Here is an 18,786-nt window from a genome sequence, read left to right on the forward strand (position 1 = left end):
TTGAAAGAAGACTATGCTTCCTGGGCAACTGCATGTTGTCTTTGTTCACCAGTTAGACTTTTGCATACGTTGTAGCTAATTTTCAACATAAAAGTATTCAGTAGGAAGACTAGGATGGAAGCGGTACCTAGCCTATTGCTGCGTATATTGCCTCCTCAGAGAAGGTTTGAAGTGTTTATTAGTGTTTGAAGATACTAGTGTTTGAAAGACGTCAGTAGGCCATCAGAAGGTGAACTCTGATCCTTTGCATTTAGGGCAAGTTAAAGTTTTCACTAACTAGGCTAGTGTGAGAGACAGAAAGTAAAAGCTACGAAGGACTATAGGATTAACGTTTTTGAGTAAAGTTTGAGAATATAATGAAAATAGCAGATTTGACAGAATAGTAAAAATATGCACAATGTCATTGGCAGCCCTTTTTTCATTCCATGGGCCATTATTCCTTTACTCTTTTTGTCAGGTTGTTCTTCCTAAAGGGATAGAGAGTTGAGTGGCTCATAGGAGGAAGGTACAGCAGTTGTTTTGGGTGTAGGAAATGGGAAGTGTTTCAGAGAGGCAGGGTGGAGGCAGAGTGTGTGTGCAAGAGTTAGTAAGTGGTGGAAGACTCAATGTGATTTGCTTAACTTTCTGAGTGACTACAGAAATGCGTTTCATTTATTGAACATATACTTTTACCCTTCAGAAGTTGACTTGGCCTACTTATATCATTAGCCCCAGTTGCCACATTTGCATAATTAGAGTGCCTCATGGGAAACAGCAGTATTAAGAGATTCTTAAAAATAGTTCTGTTAGGTGTTATTTATAATTTGTTCTTTTTCAGGGCTACCTTTAGTAATTGGTTTCTTGAATTATTTCATGGAAGCAAACCCATTGTAATCCATATAACCACATCCAGGCTTTGAACAGCACTTCACTCTGCCTCTGATCCTAGCCTCCAGAATAAGATCAAAGTCCCATGAATATTTTAAGTGACAACCACAAAGATCCTGAGCCACCTTCTCCCTGTATCGGAAGTTGGGAAGGACTTCTGCTCTTCCCTTATCCCCGACACCAGGTGGCAGGTCCCTAAACTCTGTGCTTCGTAGGTTGTACGCCTGAGGAGTGATGTGTCCAGAGTTCCAAAGAAGGCTTGGAAAATAGTTCAGGTGAGTTGAGCTGCTGGTTATTGTGGTGGATCACCAGTCTTTATGCTTGTCTCACCACAGCCCGAGATTCTTATTATTAAAATAGGCGCGTGCACAGTGATAAGTGTGGGGGTGCATTTTTCTTGATTCCCTTTTTTATGCACTGTGGAATCCTACAGTGTGCATGTTTTATAACGAAATGTTCTATAGTCAGCTAATGTTCGATGGTATTAACGGCAAAGCCTCTGTTCAGTGTGATTGCATAGTATGAAAGCAGCCTAGGTTTCTTGATTATAACGTTTCTGAAGTGGCCAATTCTAACCAGTTATTCATACCTGAAAGCAGAAAGTTGTATTTGGCTACAATGAATAGCATCTGTTATTGAACAGTATCTAGAGCACATGTATCTCTTGTGCCAGAATACGTTTCTGGCAGACACTTTTGAGAGGTGTAAAGGATTAAACAAAATCTTTTACTTCCCAGTTCCCCACCTCTACCATCACTCTCTCACAAACTTCATCCAGCATCAATTCTTCGCTCCAAAATGTAATGTCATCTTATAAATTTGCTATTGCAAAGAATTATGAATCAAATGCCTGAAATGCCCCTTCAAACCATGATCTCGAAACCTACCAAAATTAATCACACCTTCTTCCAGTGGTCCTGTGCCGTAGCCATGGTTCGCTTCTTATTGTATGAGCTTGGAAAGATAATATATTTACCCAAGACTTTACCATGGCTTTAGCCCCAGAAGACTAGTTTAACAGAAGCTTGGCCCCAGATATGGAGTGAATTGGCAGCCAGCGGGAACAAAGCTGTGTCAGGACAAATGTACACTCCCCGTCTTCTCTAGTTGGCTTTCAGCTGGTTGCACCACAGGAGTCTTTCTATGGACTGTGTATCCTGTGACCAATAACTGGTGCTCTCGACCCAGGTCCCTCTTGGCTAGTGAAGGCCTGTCGGGAGACATTAGGTTCATGCTGGTGGAGATCCTTAGTCAGTGGCTCCCTGAAGGAAAATGGGGCAAACAGCCAGCTTCTGTTGAACAGGTGGTAGTTAGACCTTAGATCTGGTCGGGGCAGGAGGGAAAGAATCTCTCCAAAATTACCAGTATTGCTGGTTTTCACACTGTACCTGTACTCCTCTTTCTAATAAATGATTGTTTAGAAACTAATCCAAAAATATCTCTGGCGGCATCTGGAGCCCTTCCTTAGCAGTCTGGATTTGGGCCCAAGTGAGGAATGGAAACCCCACTGGGGTGCAAGCAAAAGAGGAAGCATGTTCTTAGCCATGCATCAGTGGAGGCCCCTACTGGGAGAGGGGATTATCACAAGGCAGCAGGCAGCCCTGTACCCCAGCCTGCTGAGTTCATGCTTTGTGCCACAGGATGTGGAGCGAAGGAAATGTGAGGCCAAAGTGGTCGCTCCAAGTTTTCTTATACAATAGCTCATTCAAGCAGATTGGGAACGCCTCTTAAGAGATTTGTTAGGTACATGTCCCCTTAGCAAGATGGCCACCACAGATGGTAGGTTCAGATATTCTAATTGAAATAAATACTTAACATTCATATTTATTTTATATCTCCATAGCCAGCTTTTCTTTATCAGATGTCATTCTGTATTCCACTGAATGAGGCAGGCAGATTCCTAACCTTTTACTGCTTGGTTTCCAAAGTAAATTATGGTCTTAAAATTAAATTTTAGCAAAAGATTTTTTTACCTAATTTTGATCCTGTATTTTGTGATGTTATTTTAAATGATATGGAAAAAGTAGTCAGCCAAGATTAATGTGGATCTATTCATTATCACAAAGTTTATGTATTTAATATGCAGCAATGATGTCTGTACTATTAATTCTCTTGATGTGGTCACAAGTTAATTGTGACGATCATTTTATTTTTTTTTTATTCTGCTTCAGACGTTAATGAGAGAGCTCAATATCTTTAGCTCCAAACTGTTTAGATCCCAGTCATTAAATGCTCTGTTAGTTTCCTCTTACACCTTTCCTCTTCCTCCCTCCCCTCCCTTTCTCTTTAATGGATCTCATGTAGAGAGCACTGCATTGGCTTCAAGGGCACTTGAAGCCTAAGACAAAAATATGGAAATTGATTTCTTACTCATAATAAGTGAGTTCACACTCCGTTCCAAAATTCTTTTCCTAAGGAACATTAATGCTTTTATTATATTGAATGCTTTCCAGTGACAGGTCTTGTTTTACTAAATTACATTCAGTTAAAAATCTTGACACCAAGGGGGGAAAGTGGTGGGGGGCGGGTCATGGTGGTGATGGGATGAATTGGGAGATTGGGCTTGACATGTATACACTAATATGTATAAAATGGATCACTAATGAGAACCTGCTGTATAAAAAAATAAATTAAATAAAATTCAAAAAATTAAAATAAAAATCTTGATTTTTAAGTCCTTTCAATAGATTAAAATAATACTTAAAAATTCATAATTGTTGAGTTTTTAAAATTTTTATGGTATCAATTTTGTATTATTGGATGTGAATTTTTTTACACTAAATTGGTTCAGGAAAGTGTATCGTCTGATGGCAAAATACTTTGTTGTTGATTTCCACAGCACTGCTAATTTTCTGCGCTGAGCCTGCTTATAAAAGCTCTTTGAGAAGTTATAACATCCTAAACATCTATAGAAGGCCTAAGGGTATTAACTTACTGTAATTTTCTGAAGATTCATTATCCAAAATCTTAATTCATTATAACAACTCTTATGAAAACCTATAGAACCAGTGTTTTCTCTTATTTTCTTATTTGCACACAATGAGAGATTCATTGTTCTTTTTAATTTGTTTCATGCGGTGCTTTTGAGTACATTTCATAGAGGGCTGTTATTGAATTTCTGTGACTGTCATTATATATCCATACAACCTTTAGGAACTAATATTCTGGGTTTCCCAGTTCTGTAATCTACTTCAAATTTAAGGATTGACATAATTAGTTTCTTCAAAGTTATAACCAGAATGTTAGAGACAACACTGCGGATACCCAAGACCAAGGATTAGGACTGGAAAAAGAAAGCAATTTAAAAAATTATCACAGCACATGCTTTTATTCTTTATTAAATTAAATTTACAGCTCAAAACCTTATTGCTGTTTGTATGTGTATTCCCTTGTCTGGTTTTCTTATCTTGTCTGGCTTCTTTTTTAAAAAACCAGATATAAGATCATTTCAACTACCTGCATATGCTCAGACATTATTTGTCACTTGATTAGTTTAGAAGTTAAAGAACATAAGTGGGTCACTGAAGTGTTATATACATATCCAAATACTCTTTTCTGAAGTTTAAAAGAAGCTGCGCAGTAGAACGACTAGAGATAAGAAAACATATTAAGACAGTTTTTTAGGAGCATGCCTTCTTATGTCTGTACTGATGATAATTTCTTACATTTCTAATGACTTCCTGTATTTCAAGAGCCAGAGAGATGGATGACTGGCTAAAATGGGTACTTTTTCTGCCTTCTAAGACAGTAACTATTGAGAAGTAGAAAGAATTTGGTTTTGTATCATGAAATTTTGAAGCTTTATGCCTTTAACAAATGCCATTTCTGACCATGATTAGCAAGATTTCAAAGTTAATACAAATTTAGGGTTTTGTTTGTTTTAACCTTTTTTCTGTGTGAAAGTCTTCAAGGTAAGCCCTTTCTTACCCTTCTGTTATTTTTTATGTAATGAGCTTTCTCTTGGAAAGGTAGTAGCTGACATTACTAGCACCTACTATTAGAAAGGGTCCATGAAAGGGGGTAGGAAGGGAAGCAGCATTTGTTGAGTAGCTGCTAAATGTCAGGTTCTGTGTTAGGTATCATCATTTAATGTTCCCAAAGGCCCATAAGGTAGGCTTTATTATTATTCCTGTTTTTCAGATAGGAAACCAAGATTCAGATACTTTAAGTAACACCTAGTTAGTGGCAGAATTCAAATCCAGTTATCTTTGGGACCAAAACCTGTGCTTTTTGTATGTTGCTAAGTTTATCGAGATAGCTTCTGAGTACTTCTGGAGATGTAAAGAGAAATAGACATTTCCCTGCCCTCAGGCAGCACGTGCTTGAAGTAATGGAGGAAACACGTATAAACATAGAAAATTAGTACTACAACAAGATAATATTCTGTTACATGAGAAGTGCCACTAATAGGCCAGCAACAGTGGGTGCTCTGAGTATCCAAAGGAGGAGAGAGAGCTCCTCTTACTGAATCTACAGGGAGAGCTTCTTCCAGAAATATTTAAGCATTGAAACTACATAGTTTTATATATAAAATAGATAAACAACAAGGACCTACTGTACAGCACAGGGAACTATATTCAATATCTTGTAATAACCTATACTGGAAAAGAATCTGAAAAAGAATAGATATATATATAGATAGATAGATATGTATAACTGAATCACTTTGCTGTATACCTGAAACTAACACAACATTGTAAATCAACTGTACTTCAATTAAAACATAATAATAATTTTAAAGAACTGTATCTTTTTAAATAACAAAACTTTACCAGTGGTCACCGGAGTGAGTAGAATTTGGAATATATTATCTTTACAGGAAAAAAAATTCTTCGTAAAACAAACACACGTCTTACTGGTCGTTTTCCTTTTGTTACAAAATTATGAATGAAATGGAATCAGCGAAAATACACATTTTAACATTACATTCTTGTTATTCATTTAACAAACATTTATTGAGTATTAGGCATGGGAGATAAAAGACAGAGCATCATCTCCACCCTCAGGGAGTTTGTAGTCTAACAGAGAAGGGCAGGCATATTTAAAAAAAAAGAAAAGAAGAAGAAGAAAGGGAGGAAGGCACAGGCTGACAGGCAAAAACTAGGTTATGTGAAACACATAACCAAAAGCATAACGATTTATTCAACTTCATTGTCTCCTTCAGAGAAGGATAACACAAATGCGCTTATTAGTCTCTTATTTCTTAGATTTTTGCTTATTTTTCACTATGATCAAATTACCTTGATTATGAAATAAAAGATTAGAAATCTATGAACTGAAAGTGAGCTTTTTTCCTTTTCTTGCATTCCTACGCCAACTCCTATGTCTTTCCCTAAAATGAGTATGTATTGTGATGTAGTTTCTTGCTGTCATAAAAATTATTTTTGGTGAAGTGATAGAATTTTTAGAAAATGTTGAAAACCCGTAAATATTGTGTACGAATTTTTTCTGTAGAAAACTTTCATTGACTTGTGCTTTATGATAAATAATCTTATAGATGTTTCCTCACTGGACGGATTAGTCCTCACCCCCAAATTATGTGTATCTATGGTATAACTACATTTCAAATGTTCGAAGACATTTTCATATTATCTGCATGCTCTCTGAATGATAAGGTGCCTTGGAAAACGTGAGATGGTCTTTTAAAAGAAATGCAGTAATCATACCTTGATTTTAAATGACCCTGTCACACGTGAAAACAAATCAGATTGTTGCTCTTAATGAGCTTTTCAATTTACTATTCAGTAGATCAGATAAGTGGATTTAAGAGGTAATGATCCTGTTTAGTACTCAAGCTTGGCTGTCAGATCCTAGTAGTGGAGAGAAATCCCTAGGGACAAAAGCGTTGACACAGTTCTAGATGGGATAATGGGAATCAAAGCTAATGGATGATAAAAGGAATGGTGCAAGTTACAAGGATAATTGTGGATTAAAGCACTGCCATGTGTCAATGTTGACTGTTTTTTCCAGTATCGTATTGGGTCAAATGTGATGCTTTGAGAAGCTGTTTTGACAGCAGAGCACAACAGATCTGCCTGCTTAGATTCCCTCTTTCTTGAATGCTAGAGACACAACAGAAAACTTCCTTGCAGGGACTATCAATTTAAAAAATATTTTTAATATGTTTAAATGTCTTAATGTTTAAAATCACATTTTTGTTACATTTCTATTCAGTGTGGCATGGGCAAAATCAAAATTAGACTAATTTGATCTTTGCCATAAAAAATAGCATTTGAAAAGTCTTGAAAGTGTAAAATTTTATTTTACAAAAATACAGTGTAGGAGGGGAGATGGACACCCAAACAATTACAATGTGAAAAGCACCATGCTAGAGGAATGGACCAGACGCTATAGGAACGTAAAGGAGAGCGCAACTTACCCTACCTGGTAATGGAAGGAAGGCTTCAGAGATGACTTTTGAACGAGAATCAGGGGAAGAGGAGGAAGAAGGCTGATTCAGGAAAAATGAACAGCACATGAACTCATAGAGATCTGTAATTGCATGAGAAGCCTCAGTATTTCATGAGTATTTCATTGTGGCTTCAGGTTGAGGGAAATGATAGATGAGGAGGTAGGTTGGGGCCAAGTTGTGGAGGGCCTTGTGTGCCATTGTCATATCAATATCAGATTTTCAAAGGGGCCCGACTTACTCCCATTCATGAGAGAGCTTTTGGATCATGTTGAGATAAGGGAAACTTCCCTTTTTACAACCATTCTTCTTTTGAGCCTTCTCTGGGCTTAAAGGTTTCTGATGATTGAGGATTTGGTGTTAACTAACTTCCCTAGGTTCTTTCTCCCTAGCTCCCTCTTCTCAGCAGACATCTTCCAAAAACAGTGATAGCTTTGATCTTACAAGAGATGAAGGCCTACTCTCATGAGCCAAGTCACAGATACTGGAATTGAAATGCTTTTCTATTAGGGCTCAGAAGTTAGCAGGAGAAGCAACGGGAATTTGAATCTCAATCTTCCTTTCTTTCTCTCTCCCCCAGCTTCTCCCCTCTACCCTTCTGCCCCTTCTTTCGCCTGCCCCTTCCTTTCCCTCTCTTTCTCCCTCTCTCTGATTCACTCTACTGGCCTGAGGAGCTCCTGGTCGTAGGACTTAAGTCAAAAGCCTGGAACACAAGATTCTGGTTGAATAGTGTTTAAAATCCAAACATGAGATCTCTGCAATGAACAGCTTTCCTCCCCTGTATCACCATGTAACTCTGGATGATTTGTGGTGTCCTGTGATTTTTATCTCACCTTCACAACCTATGACATTATATCAAGGTAGTGTTTACGTATGAAGAACAAAAGGCAGAGGGAGTGAAAGCTAAGTTGCCATACCATAGGAAATAGTCAGATCAGGAGAGAGTAAGAGAACACAATCACAAGGAATCAAATCAGAGAAGAGAAATCCCATACAGCTGGTGTCTGGCAGAGATAACCTGGAATCATACCAGAGCATCAGGGAGTATGAAGGTGTCAACCCACCTCTCAGCTTTGCCAGGCTATTAGAGGGAATATTCAATTGGCTGCCAGTGGCATTTTCCCACTTGTAGTGGGATATGTGTTTATAAGCTCAATGCGGCTTAGGTTGGAACTGAAATGTTACACCCCAAACTCTGCAACCATCACTCCCTAATGGGAAGCTTAGTGGATTCCCAGACCCTGATGTATTCAGCAGAGAATCCCTGAGCCTGGGATTTCAGTTTCAGCATGGAAAGTAAGACCTATCTGTATATTTGGGGGAGCTTATTGAGATACTTGAGGAGAATTTCTATAAATTCTTTAACTTCCTCTTATTTTTGAAATCCTTATTTTTATAGCTGCCTAACATAATCCTGAATTATTTGATGGCTTGCTAAAATCTGGAAGAGATGGAAATTTTTTAAATGTTGGAATCTTTTATTGAGGCACTCCACTTTCCAGCCCTTTACGTACATATACCTGCCTTTGAGAAAGGGGTGCCTTATTACCACTTTGAGAAAAAAAAAAGTTATGGGGTATGCTGGGAATAAAATGAGTATGTGAATGTGGGTTTATGTGGGTATGTATGTATTTCAAAATAAGGGAGGTGCTTCCTGGAAGAGAAAGAGGAGGGTAAATTTTTAAATTATAAAAATTTTTTAAAATTCTTAATTTGTTCTCCCCACTCGTTCCCTACATCACTGTGGGTGCAACAATGCATTAAATCTTTACATTTGTTCAATTTGAATAGTCTTTTGAAAATATATGTTAATGATAAAGCTTTTAACAATTAAATGTTTTCATGCAGGTATATGCCCGTATGTCAGAAGTCTTAGGAATAACAGATGACAACCATGTTCTAGAAACATTCATGACGAAAATGTGAGTTCCTGCTTTGGTTCTTTGATTTTTCTGTTGTTGTATTGCTTTGACCTTTTTACTGTGCTTAAATCTCTCCAGAAATATTAATTTTTAATAAGAGACTTTTTAAATTATGCTTTAATTCTTAGAACGGTAGCATTGTTCTTATCTGAAACTTAATTTCAAGTATTTAAAATTCACCATCCAAAATATGTTCTTTGTCAAGGTATCCGTACTACTGCAGTATGCAGTATCAAAACATGGTTTTGAAAAGTTTGCAGACTTTGACTCTTCAGTTCAATTGGACCGCCTTTTTTAATTAAAAAGAAAATACTCAATTTTAAAGACCAACTCAAGAGATTATTGCAAATTGGAATCATTGAGAGAGATTTGGTTGCCTTCAGACAGGGCATTCATTGATTCCAGTAGAAACCTATGGCTATCAGAGACATATTCATGGAAACTGTCCTTAAATTATCCTTACAATATTAGCAAAATTAACTAGTTTCTGGTCATAGACATAACTTTGTACACTTAGCCTAAACTTCTATGCCTCCACTTGACATCTTTCTTCATCTGTGTAACAGATAGGTAGCACTGCCTTACTTGCAGAGAACAAAGCTAGATAAACAATCATGATCATAGGAAGTGAGTTTTGGAACCACAAGTTTGATGGTTCACTTCTTCGCAGTAACTGTGAGTCTCTATTTGACTTCCTTTGTAACTCCTGTTGTCACTCCCTACTATGTTTATTTTGGATACAAACTTAATGTTTCTTCTCTGAAACATTTAGGCAACTTTTTAATTTACAAAACTAAATTTATAGAATAATACACCATTTGGAGAGCAGTGTTCATTGCTTGTATATAATTTTGAATATACTATGAAAAGAATAGAAAATGTTCCATTGATATTTAAACCTACTTTATGAGATATTTGTGATTTAGGTCATTTAACTGACATGAGTGTATGTGTATTTCCATGTTCTCCCTACACAAACAAATACCTTCATTATAATTAAAAACTTTTTTTTCATATTTAGTGTTACAAACCTTAAATACTGGGGAAGATGTGAGCCTGTCATTTCAAGGACTCTTCAGTTCCTAAATGACCTTTCTGTTGGATATCCTTTTTACTATATCTGATAATGTACATAAACAACCTAACAAGTGCATTCTGTTGGCCAGGTATTTTCCTTATTTATAATTTTTCAAGTGTTTTTAAAATTTTTTTAATAAAAAGCCTTTCATTTAGCCTTATCTGTAACTGCATAATTTTGAAAGATTTATATTAGCTATATAATGTGAAAATTTTATTCAGAGTCACAATTGAATTTATGTGGATATATAGATTTCTAACTAGTTAAAGTTAATGTTTGTACCCATCCAGGCTTATAAATGGATATATAAGAAAGTATGCAAACCACATATGTTTTAATCCGTAATTTTTCATAATTGTCAGGACGTTCTTGTTTTAAAAAAACATGTAACTAATTTTAAGAAAGTCAAAATGTTCCAAAAACATTATTTTATAAAAACTGAATTCCTAAGAATCAGTATTTCTTCAGTGTTCTTCAGTTGAAACAAATATTATTTTCACTAGTTAAGAGGCACAAAGGAGTAATAGAAAGGGAATTACAAGATTTTTGACCTCTTCTTTGATTATTTCCTCTACCAAATCAACATCTTATTTGCTCTAAAATAAGATTTCCCATTACACATTAAATGTTTAGATTTCTCTTTAGCAGATTTTTAAAATCTAAAACCAGAATCATCCTTTCTTATTAGATTATAGTTGATACTATTATAATGTTTCTACCAATGCGAGAGAAGTATGTCGATTGTCTTTTATATGTTAGCTATCAAATATGTAGGAGTTGTGAAAAATAAGTGTTGGTTTAGTTAACCACTAAGATTAGCTGATATTTTAGCATGAGGACAGCATTCTGAAAATGGGTGGCATTGGATGGAAATCTTTAATGTAGGTTCACTCCAGGAATATGTTTATATTAGTTAAGTTTAAAATTGTGTTCCTTGGCAAACCATAAAAGATTTCCAAAGTATTAGACACCCACTTTTGTGCTGGAATTTAATATGCAACTTTTTATTGGAAAATAATCGTCCTTGTCTGGCAAAATCCACCATGCAATATTTCTGTTAGTAGGTATAATGCAATAAAGACAGGGAGGGCTATTTATCACTACAAATTTTGAGGATTTCAGGATTCTTTTTATTATTTTAATATATTTCTTTGATATTAAATCAGAAAAATGATAAATTACACCTGTCCAGGCTGTTTTTCCTTTTTACTGGAAAGTGATGTACAACCCAATTCCAGTGGTCATTTTGGCTTTTTAAGATATGTATTTTTTCTTATTAAAAAAAAAACTCAACCTGTATTTTTTTTTAATAATAATGCTGAAATACTCTTTATTTCTAACATATGAAGTGGTTTATAAGTACTTCTTAGTATTGCAAACTCTGGCCTTTTCACGATGTATTACTTTGAGAACATATTATCTGGAAAGAAGCCTATATTATTTTATAGCACATATCTATGTTTAGATTTCCCCTATTTTTTAGGTTGAAATTGAAATCTAATATAAAATTAATTTGATTTGTATTGTTTTTTGTATGATTTACATAATGCCTAATTTATTTGTATCTGCTATTAAAGATCCTTTCCTATCACTTATACCTTTTATATATTCTTTAATCCTGAGATTATAACCATTTATCTTACAAGTCACTTACTGCTTTTGAGCACTCCTTTTTTGAAGTTAATAAAAGAATCGTATTTTCAGAAAGCTTATTAGATAAAAGTTTAATAGCTTGCGTTTTAAACCAAGGGATAGGCATAATTTCAACTTGGGTACATTGATTTATATTTTTAAACAATTATTTCAGGTTTGCATATTTAGAAATATATATTAACTCAATTTGATTTCACTGCTCAGTTATTTGAATTATAAATCATTATGTCCCTTCTAGCTGATCAGTCATGAAATATCTTTGAATTCATTTACATAATGGAATATGTGAGTGGTGTATCTATTTCAGTGCAGTTGCTGGTTACTTAATGCATGTTTTGTTGTTTCTAATCGATTTCTTTATTGTAATGTGTTTTTAAATCCTGATTTTAAAGCAATACATTATTTCTGTGTTAAAAATAAGGTGACACTCTTCAGCAATAGAAACAGTTATTCAAGATAAAAATCATCACCTTTTGGCCTCTATAAATGGAAGTCTGTTTATATAGTAATATTCAAAATATTTATATTTAAAATACTAGTAACAAATAAATGAAAAGCATGTTATCTTACTATAAAATTTTTAAATGTTCCTTATTACTTTTATAATGCATGTCTTCAAATACTTATTTTTTTGTTTTTTCTATTTTTATCTTCTTCAGAGTGAATCTTACTCATTATTTATGGTCCTCACAGCCCTTCTCTGAACTTTGGTCGTCTTGTATCTGACTGGTTGTTTGGAAATTGAAATCACAAAAGATCCTCATTTATGAGAAGTGCTAAAAAGCCTTGTGTTTACTTGCCTAAGGCAGAGTAACCTGGAATGGTAACCTGGCCCTGATGGTTACTGTCTCAAACCTTAGTGATAATCAGAATCACTGGAGTTCTTGTTAAGATACAAATTCCTGGACCCCACCCCCACCCCCAGAGTTTCTGTTTTAGGAGGGGTCAGACTGAGGCCTGAGAATTTGCATTTTCATCAACTCCAGGTGATGCTGGTGGCTCAAGGACCATACTTTGAGGACTTCTGCCTTAAGTTAATCAGAAAATAGAACTGAATGTCCTAAACAGAAAAGTCGGGTATTTCTCCTACAAGCTCTTCTCTAAGGGAATTTGTCTTCACTTGGAAAAGGCGGACTTGATGTTTTTAGAAATAGTCTAGTTTTCCAAAGAATAATGTGTGTGAGGAGGATACCATTATGTTAAGTCCTCAGATTTTAACTGGAAAGCCCTTGTTGCATTCACCCCAAGGTTTCTGTTGGTAAATTTGAAGCTTTCTAAACTGGCAAGATTATTGTAATTTTAAAATCTAGTGGCCTTTTTGAGAGAAAGTTTGTTTTCCCGACAGATTCATTACATGTGGCATATATGATACACTTAGCAAGCATATCTAGTAACTTTTTAATGTACTTTTTAAATTTCCAAGACTAAATTTCAAGAATTCCAGATTCTAAATAGCTTTCTCTAACAGGCACAGAGTTGAAATGACTCTGTCCTGGGGCAGCCCTCCACAGTTAGGTTTAATACCTGGGGATCTTTTTCCTGCTTTGAAATGATTTCCAGTCATAAATTCTAGTTTCTATCTAATTGGGAAAGGAGTAAGATTGTTGAAGTGATTAGGACAAGGAAGCTGCCAGGAAAACTGGAGCAAGAATAAGGGTCATACGGAGCTATCAAATAAACTTACTTATTTTACATGCTGAGAAAGAGGGAGGGAAGTGTCACATTTCATCCAAAATTCTGTTTGTTTATTAATCATTATTTTAAATTTTTCTTCCTTTGAAAAATAATTGATCAACATTTCTACTGCAATTCATTGTTTACTAAAATTTATAGCATTTACATGTCTCTGGGTTTCAGATAGATAATAATGAGAAAGGAAATTTCATTTTCTGTTAGGCCCTCTGTTGGTAGCTGCCCTTATTACATCATCCTCAAAGGTCTGAGAAAACCCACAATATCTTTAGCTTTTAAAAAACAGACCCCATTAAAGGGTTCTACATAAATTCATGAATTTATCCAAACTCACTTTACCCTATTGATAATGTTAACTTAAACAATTCTTAGAATTAATAACTTCATCATGTTATTGCAAGACCACATACATAATTCACGGGTCCCAGTACGAAGTGAAAATGTGGGGTGCCTTGTTCATAAATGATTAAGAATTTCAAGTCCTCATCAGCAGAGCATTGAACCAAGCAGAGGCCTTTATAAGCACAGGCCCCTGTACAAGTGCATAGTCTGGACGCCCATGAAGCAGGCTCAGGTTATCTGTTAAAGAAAGAATTGCTTCCATTTGGCTTCAGACTAACTCTCTAAGACTGGGACTATCTCCCATAGTTCCTGTACACCAGGATTTGGTGAATCCTGAATGAGGTGGAGGGTCAGGAAAGACTAAAGGATGAAAGATGAAACAAGGGTCTAGAATGAAATAAGGGTGAAGGATGGAAGTAAAATTGGGTATGTCTGTTACAGGAAATATTTAGTAATAAACCATAGTAATTCTGCTTTTGTGAAACAGTATTAAAATGTATTGCTTTATTTCAGCGAATATCACCATCTCCAGATGTTTTTCAGAATGTTAAATAAAACTAGTTTCAACAACATCCCTCAGGCATACTTCTATTAACATTTCTCATCAAAAGAAATGTTGATTTATTTCTTTGTTTGCTGTCTCTATCATCTTTGGAAAAGTCATCTCGTAATTTATCTGCTCTATTTGTTTGTTTTTGTGCTGGCATCAAGGGTGAGAATCTGCTACTCCTCTTCTGTAGCCCACTTATGCAGGCCTTCTCTCAGTTCTTTATATATTCTTGCTTCACAGGATTACCTTCCTCGAGCATTGTTTTGATCTGATCATTTTTCTTCCCAAAAGCCCAGAGTCACTTCCACTTGCTTCTTGGGTCAAAGTAAAATTATCGATTTAAGCTTGAGTTCTTTAATGGTACTTGACTTATTGAGTTCCCATAACTAATTTCCTGATCTACCACTCAACCACAATTTGTACTTTATACTTGGGCCAAGGAAATTTATTTTTGCCTTCCCCTTGACACCCTTCATTATCTTTCACTGAATTACCACGTGTGCTGTTCTCTTCATTTGATCCATTGTAACTCACTTAGGTCTCTTTTAATTTTCAGGTTTAGCTAAAAACTTGGTAGAGCCATCCTGAAGTAGTTATAATCCTTAGTCACTATGTTAACTGAAAGAACATGAATGAGTCATTTAATTTCTCTGAGACTCAGTTTCTTCATCTGTAGAAAGGGAATATTACCTATCTCGTAGGATTTTGTAAGGATTAGATAAGATAGTAAATACATAACAATATATCTATGTCATCTTACAATAATAAAGCACCTGGTTCTACTGATCCAGTCACATAGTAGGTGCTACTAAATACTTCATTTTCATTCCTTTTCTTTTTCTTAATGTTCTTGGACACCTAGTTCTTATCTATATTTCTGGTGATGAATATAATACAGCCTAGTATTGGCTAGTCCTCTCTCCTATTAAGTTGTAAATTATTAGGGATTAGGACTCTTGTTTCCTTTCTCTATAGTTTCAAAACTTCATCACATAGCAGGCCTTTTGAACATACTGTTACCTCTCCTACTGAGATACTAAACCTTAACTCTTAGTCCTTATAAGTAGTTATTAGTATCCCTTAAGATGTTTCATTTTGGTTATACCTGTTTGGATTTTTTTAGTCTAGTAGGGTTCATGAGCATAATTCTACTTTTGAAATAACTAAACTAATATTTCAGTAATTATACTATATACCTACAGTATATTTATACTATATTACCTACAGTAATTTCCAACAGGTAATTTTCTTATCTGTGAACTTTCTTCTATCATCAGGATCTAATTCTATCTGTAATATTTGTAAATATGTATGGCTTTTACATAATTGCCGAGGTCAATACCATTATCCACCCTCTTGTGCTTAGTGAATATCATGCATCTAATATACTACTTCTTTGATTCTAAAACAAATTTTGTCACATTTTAACACTTCTGTAAATAAAATGTTCTATAGTTGATGATACTTTAAAATACCTTTTCTTTCATAGTAGCTCATATAATACGAATGTTTTTTTATAATCAGTGGTGTTTTAGGATTGATGAAGTATGGTGTTGCTCAGTAAAGACTTGATAGCATGAATTGAAGTCATACTTGGTGCTCCTGTGCCCCTTAGCTGCTGAAGTGTGTGGTACCTGTAACTTAAGAAACCAGGGCATTCTCAATTTGGTTATCCTTCTTTACAAAGGATGCAGATTTTCAAAATTTTGACCATCTCTAAGGTACACCATTCTTTCAACTTTTTCTTGCCTTTCTCCATTTGTCATGCTAACTATCAGTAAGGCCATCTTCACCTTTGTCAGTGGTTTCATAACAACATGGTTATAGACAGAAATTTTATGAGCATTTTGTTTGTAAGTTAGTATCAGCCAGGTTATGGAGTTTGCTCAGTCCTGGATGTGATGAAGGCTCACTAATGAGTTGATGCCTCCTAAAAGAACAGTTTCCCTGTCGCTTCTAGGACCTAGTTCCAGTTTCAGTTGTATCTCAAGAAGCTAGTGATCTCTGTAGAATCATGTGGCATCTTTAAAATTAAATGGATATGAGATAGCCTAGTGAAAAGAGCTTATACTTTCAAGTCACACAGACCTTTGAACTTTGGATTTGAATCTTGGCTCTACCATTTATAAGTTCCATGTGAGACCTTTATTAAGTTCTCTAACTCTACTGGACTTCTACTACTGTTGTTACTGTTAACCACCATTACCACGTGTACTGTTATAAACTGTTGTCAGCAGGCCTCTGAAATCTAACCTAGTACTGCCACCCGACTAAAATGGTGCAACTTACAAGAACCCTAGTCTCTTAGAGAAGAATGAAGATTATAATGATGATGTATCTATTTACCTTTTTAAAAAAAATTATAGATCCTCTTAAGGACCATAACTAGCTTTGAATTGAATTCCTATAGGGGAATATAAATATTCAGATGAACGCTCATTTTTTTCTTTATTGAAAAAGTTTAAAAATTCACTCTTAACCTTTTTTTTTTTTCTTTAGAAGGTAATTAAAAGGCCGTGAGGCTGGCCTTGGTACAAAGTGCACAGATGCAGTTCTGCAGAAAGTGTGTCTTTGGCATATGAGATTCTTCCTGTGAATGTTCTGTTTATTGCTACCATAAATATTCTGTTGTCAAAACATGACTTGCTGTTTATTAGCAGCACTGACAGGAAGATTCCTATTAATGGCAGCATTCTTATTACCCATAGACCCTGTCACTTTCAACTTCGCAATTGTAAGAGAATTGTATTTGGTAATTACTTAAGATATTTCTTAGCTTATTGATCCCCACCCCTGTTTAACCGAGTGAAGTTTGAGTGGCAGTTCTTCTACTCAGTGATTTACACTGGAAAAAATCATCAAATCTGCATCTTTGTAAGCAGGGAAAGACTTGCTACCTATCAGCCCTGATCTTGTTTCAACCTTCCAGAAACACATAGTGCATCGAGCACCCGCTGAGAGCGATGTGCTGTGGAAAATGCATACATGCGGCCACTGCCCTTAGAAAGTTCACAGTATAATATACAGATAAGCAAACTATACAGTTGCTTAATATGCAACTGGAATGGGTTGCCTTAGAGTCAGAGGGGCTTGAGTGTAAATCATCCTAATTGCCTGTCTTTTGGTAAGTTTTATTTCATTGTTTGAGTTTGTTTCCTCATTTGAAAAATAGAATCTATCTCATGGGATTGTGAGAATTAACCTTGCAAGTAGTAAGCATTCTGTAAAGGTTCATTCTCTGCTTCTTTGTATTTTCTCTCTAATTTACATTTAGCAAAGACATTTGCATCATCTGATCCTTACAACAGCCCTCACAACCCAAGATAGCTTGGGTATATCCTCATTTGTTGAAGAGGAAAACTAAGGCTAAGAATCGCTGAGTATAGTACTCAGACTGTCATCCTGCTGATTGAATGGTGTAGTCAAGCTGAAAGCCCAGGTTTCCTAACTTTCGTTCCAGTGCATTTTCTACTCTTTTACACCCACACCTGAGTGCCTAAAATTTTAAATTAGGCTAATCAGCCCCACTGTACAGAGTTAATATACATCTGCATTTGGGAATGATGTGAAGGAAAAGAGCCAGTGTTTTCATTGGGACATAAATGGAACCATGTAAGATTATTACGGCTTGAAGAAAGGTGTGAGTAAGTATGTAGGGAATGCCCAAGAGGTGCCCTAGCTAGAGTAGGAGACACATGACTAGAAAACACTTAGGGTAAACCCTAAGTAAGAGGAGAGGGTGTCTGTGTCCTGAATAGATGTTCTTAGAACCCACTTCAGCCCTTCTTTGATGATGGCATTAAACAGAAATTATTTAGGCTTTGTGATCATGTTTGTGACTTTTCAACTCTCTTCTCATTCTGAGTTGAACTGTTCAGGTGATAATGTGGTACAGTAGAAAGAACACAGCCTTTGTAATCAAACCTCAGGTCAAATGTCAGCACTCTCAGTCCACAGATGTATAATCTTGGGCAAGTAACTTAATTTCTCTGAGCTTCTGTTTTCTTATCCACAGATTAGACATAATAAGTAATATTTAACAATGTAATTATGAAGATTTGGTGGGTTAACAAATATAAAATGCCTTACACCTAGTAGGCACTTGAGAAATATGAGGTCCTTTAAACCTGGCCTTCAATACTTGAGGACATACAATCTGCTACATCCTCCTAATTGTATTCTGATTTTCTTCATCTAAAGCAGAACTTCCTTAGATTTCTACTAACTGAGCTCATGTTTCTTAGAATTGAATAATTTTCTCTTTCTTGATAGC

At 35.5% G+C, this 18,786-nt stretch overlaps 1 protein-coding gene across 3 annotated transcripts in view; it reads left to right on the forward strand.

Annotated features, from left to right (window-relative positions):
• RANBP17 (RAN binding protein 17) overlaps positions 1-18,786 on the forward strand; it is a 311,791-nt gene that overhangs the window by 209,213 nt on the left and 83,792 nt on the right. For 2 of the 3 annotated variants that reach the window (XM_019945809.3, XM_019945817.3), the window contains exons 15-16: positions 9,125-9,198; positions 10,220-10,300. In XM_019945809.3, coding sequence (XP_019801368.1) covers positions 9,125-9,198; positions 10,220-10,300 — 155 coding nt within the window. Of the gene's footprint in view, positions 1-1,082; positions 1,143-9,124; positions 9,199-10,219; positions 10,301-18,786 lie in introns of all 3 variants that reach the window. The other variant, XM_073802791.1, reaches the window with a different exon arrangement.

The sequence above is a fragment of the Tursiops truncatus genome, chromosome 3, assembly GCF_011762595.2.
Source record: "Tursiops truncatus isolate mTurTru1 chromosome 3, mTurTru1.mat.Y, whole genome shotgun sequence".
Classification (NCBI taxonomy): Eukaryota; Metazoa; Chordata; class Mammalia; order Artiodactyla; family Delphinidae; genus Tursiops; species Tursiops truncatus.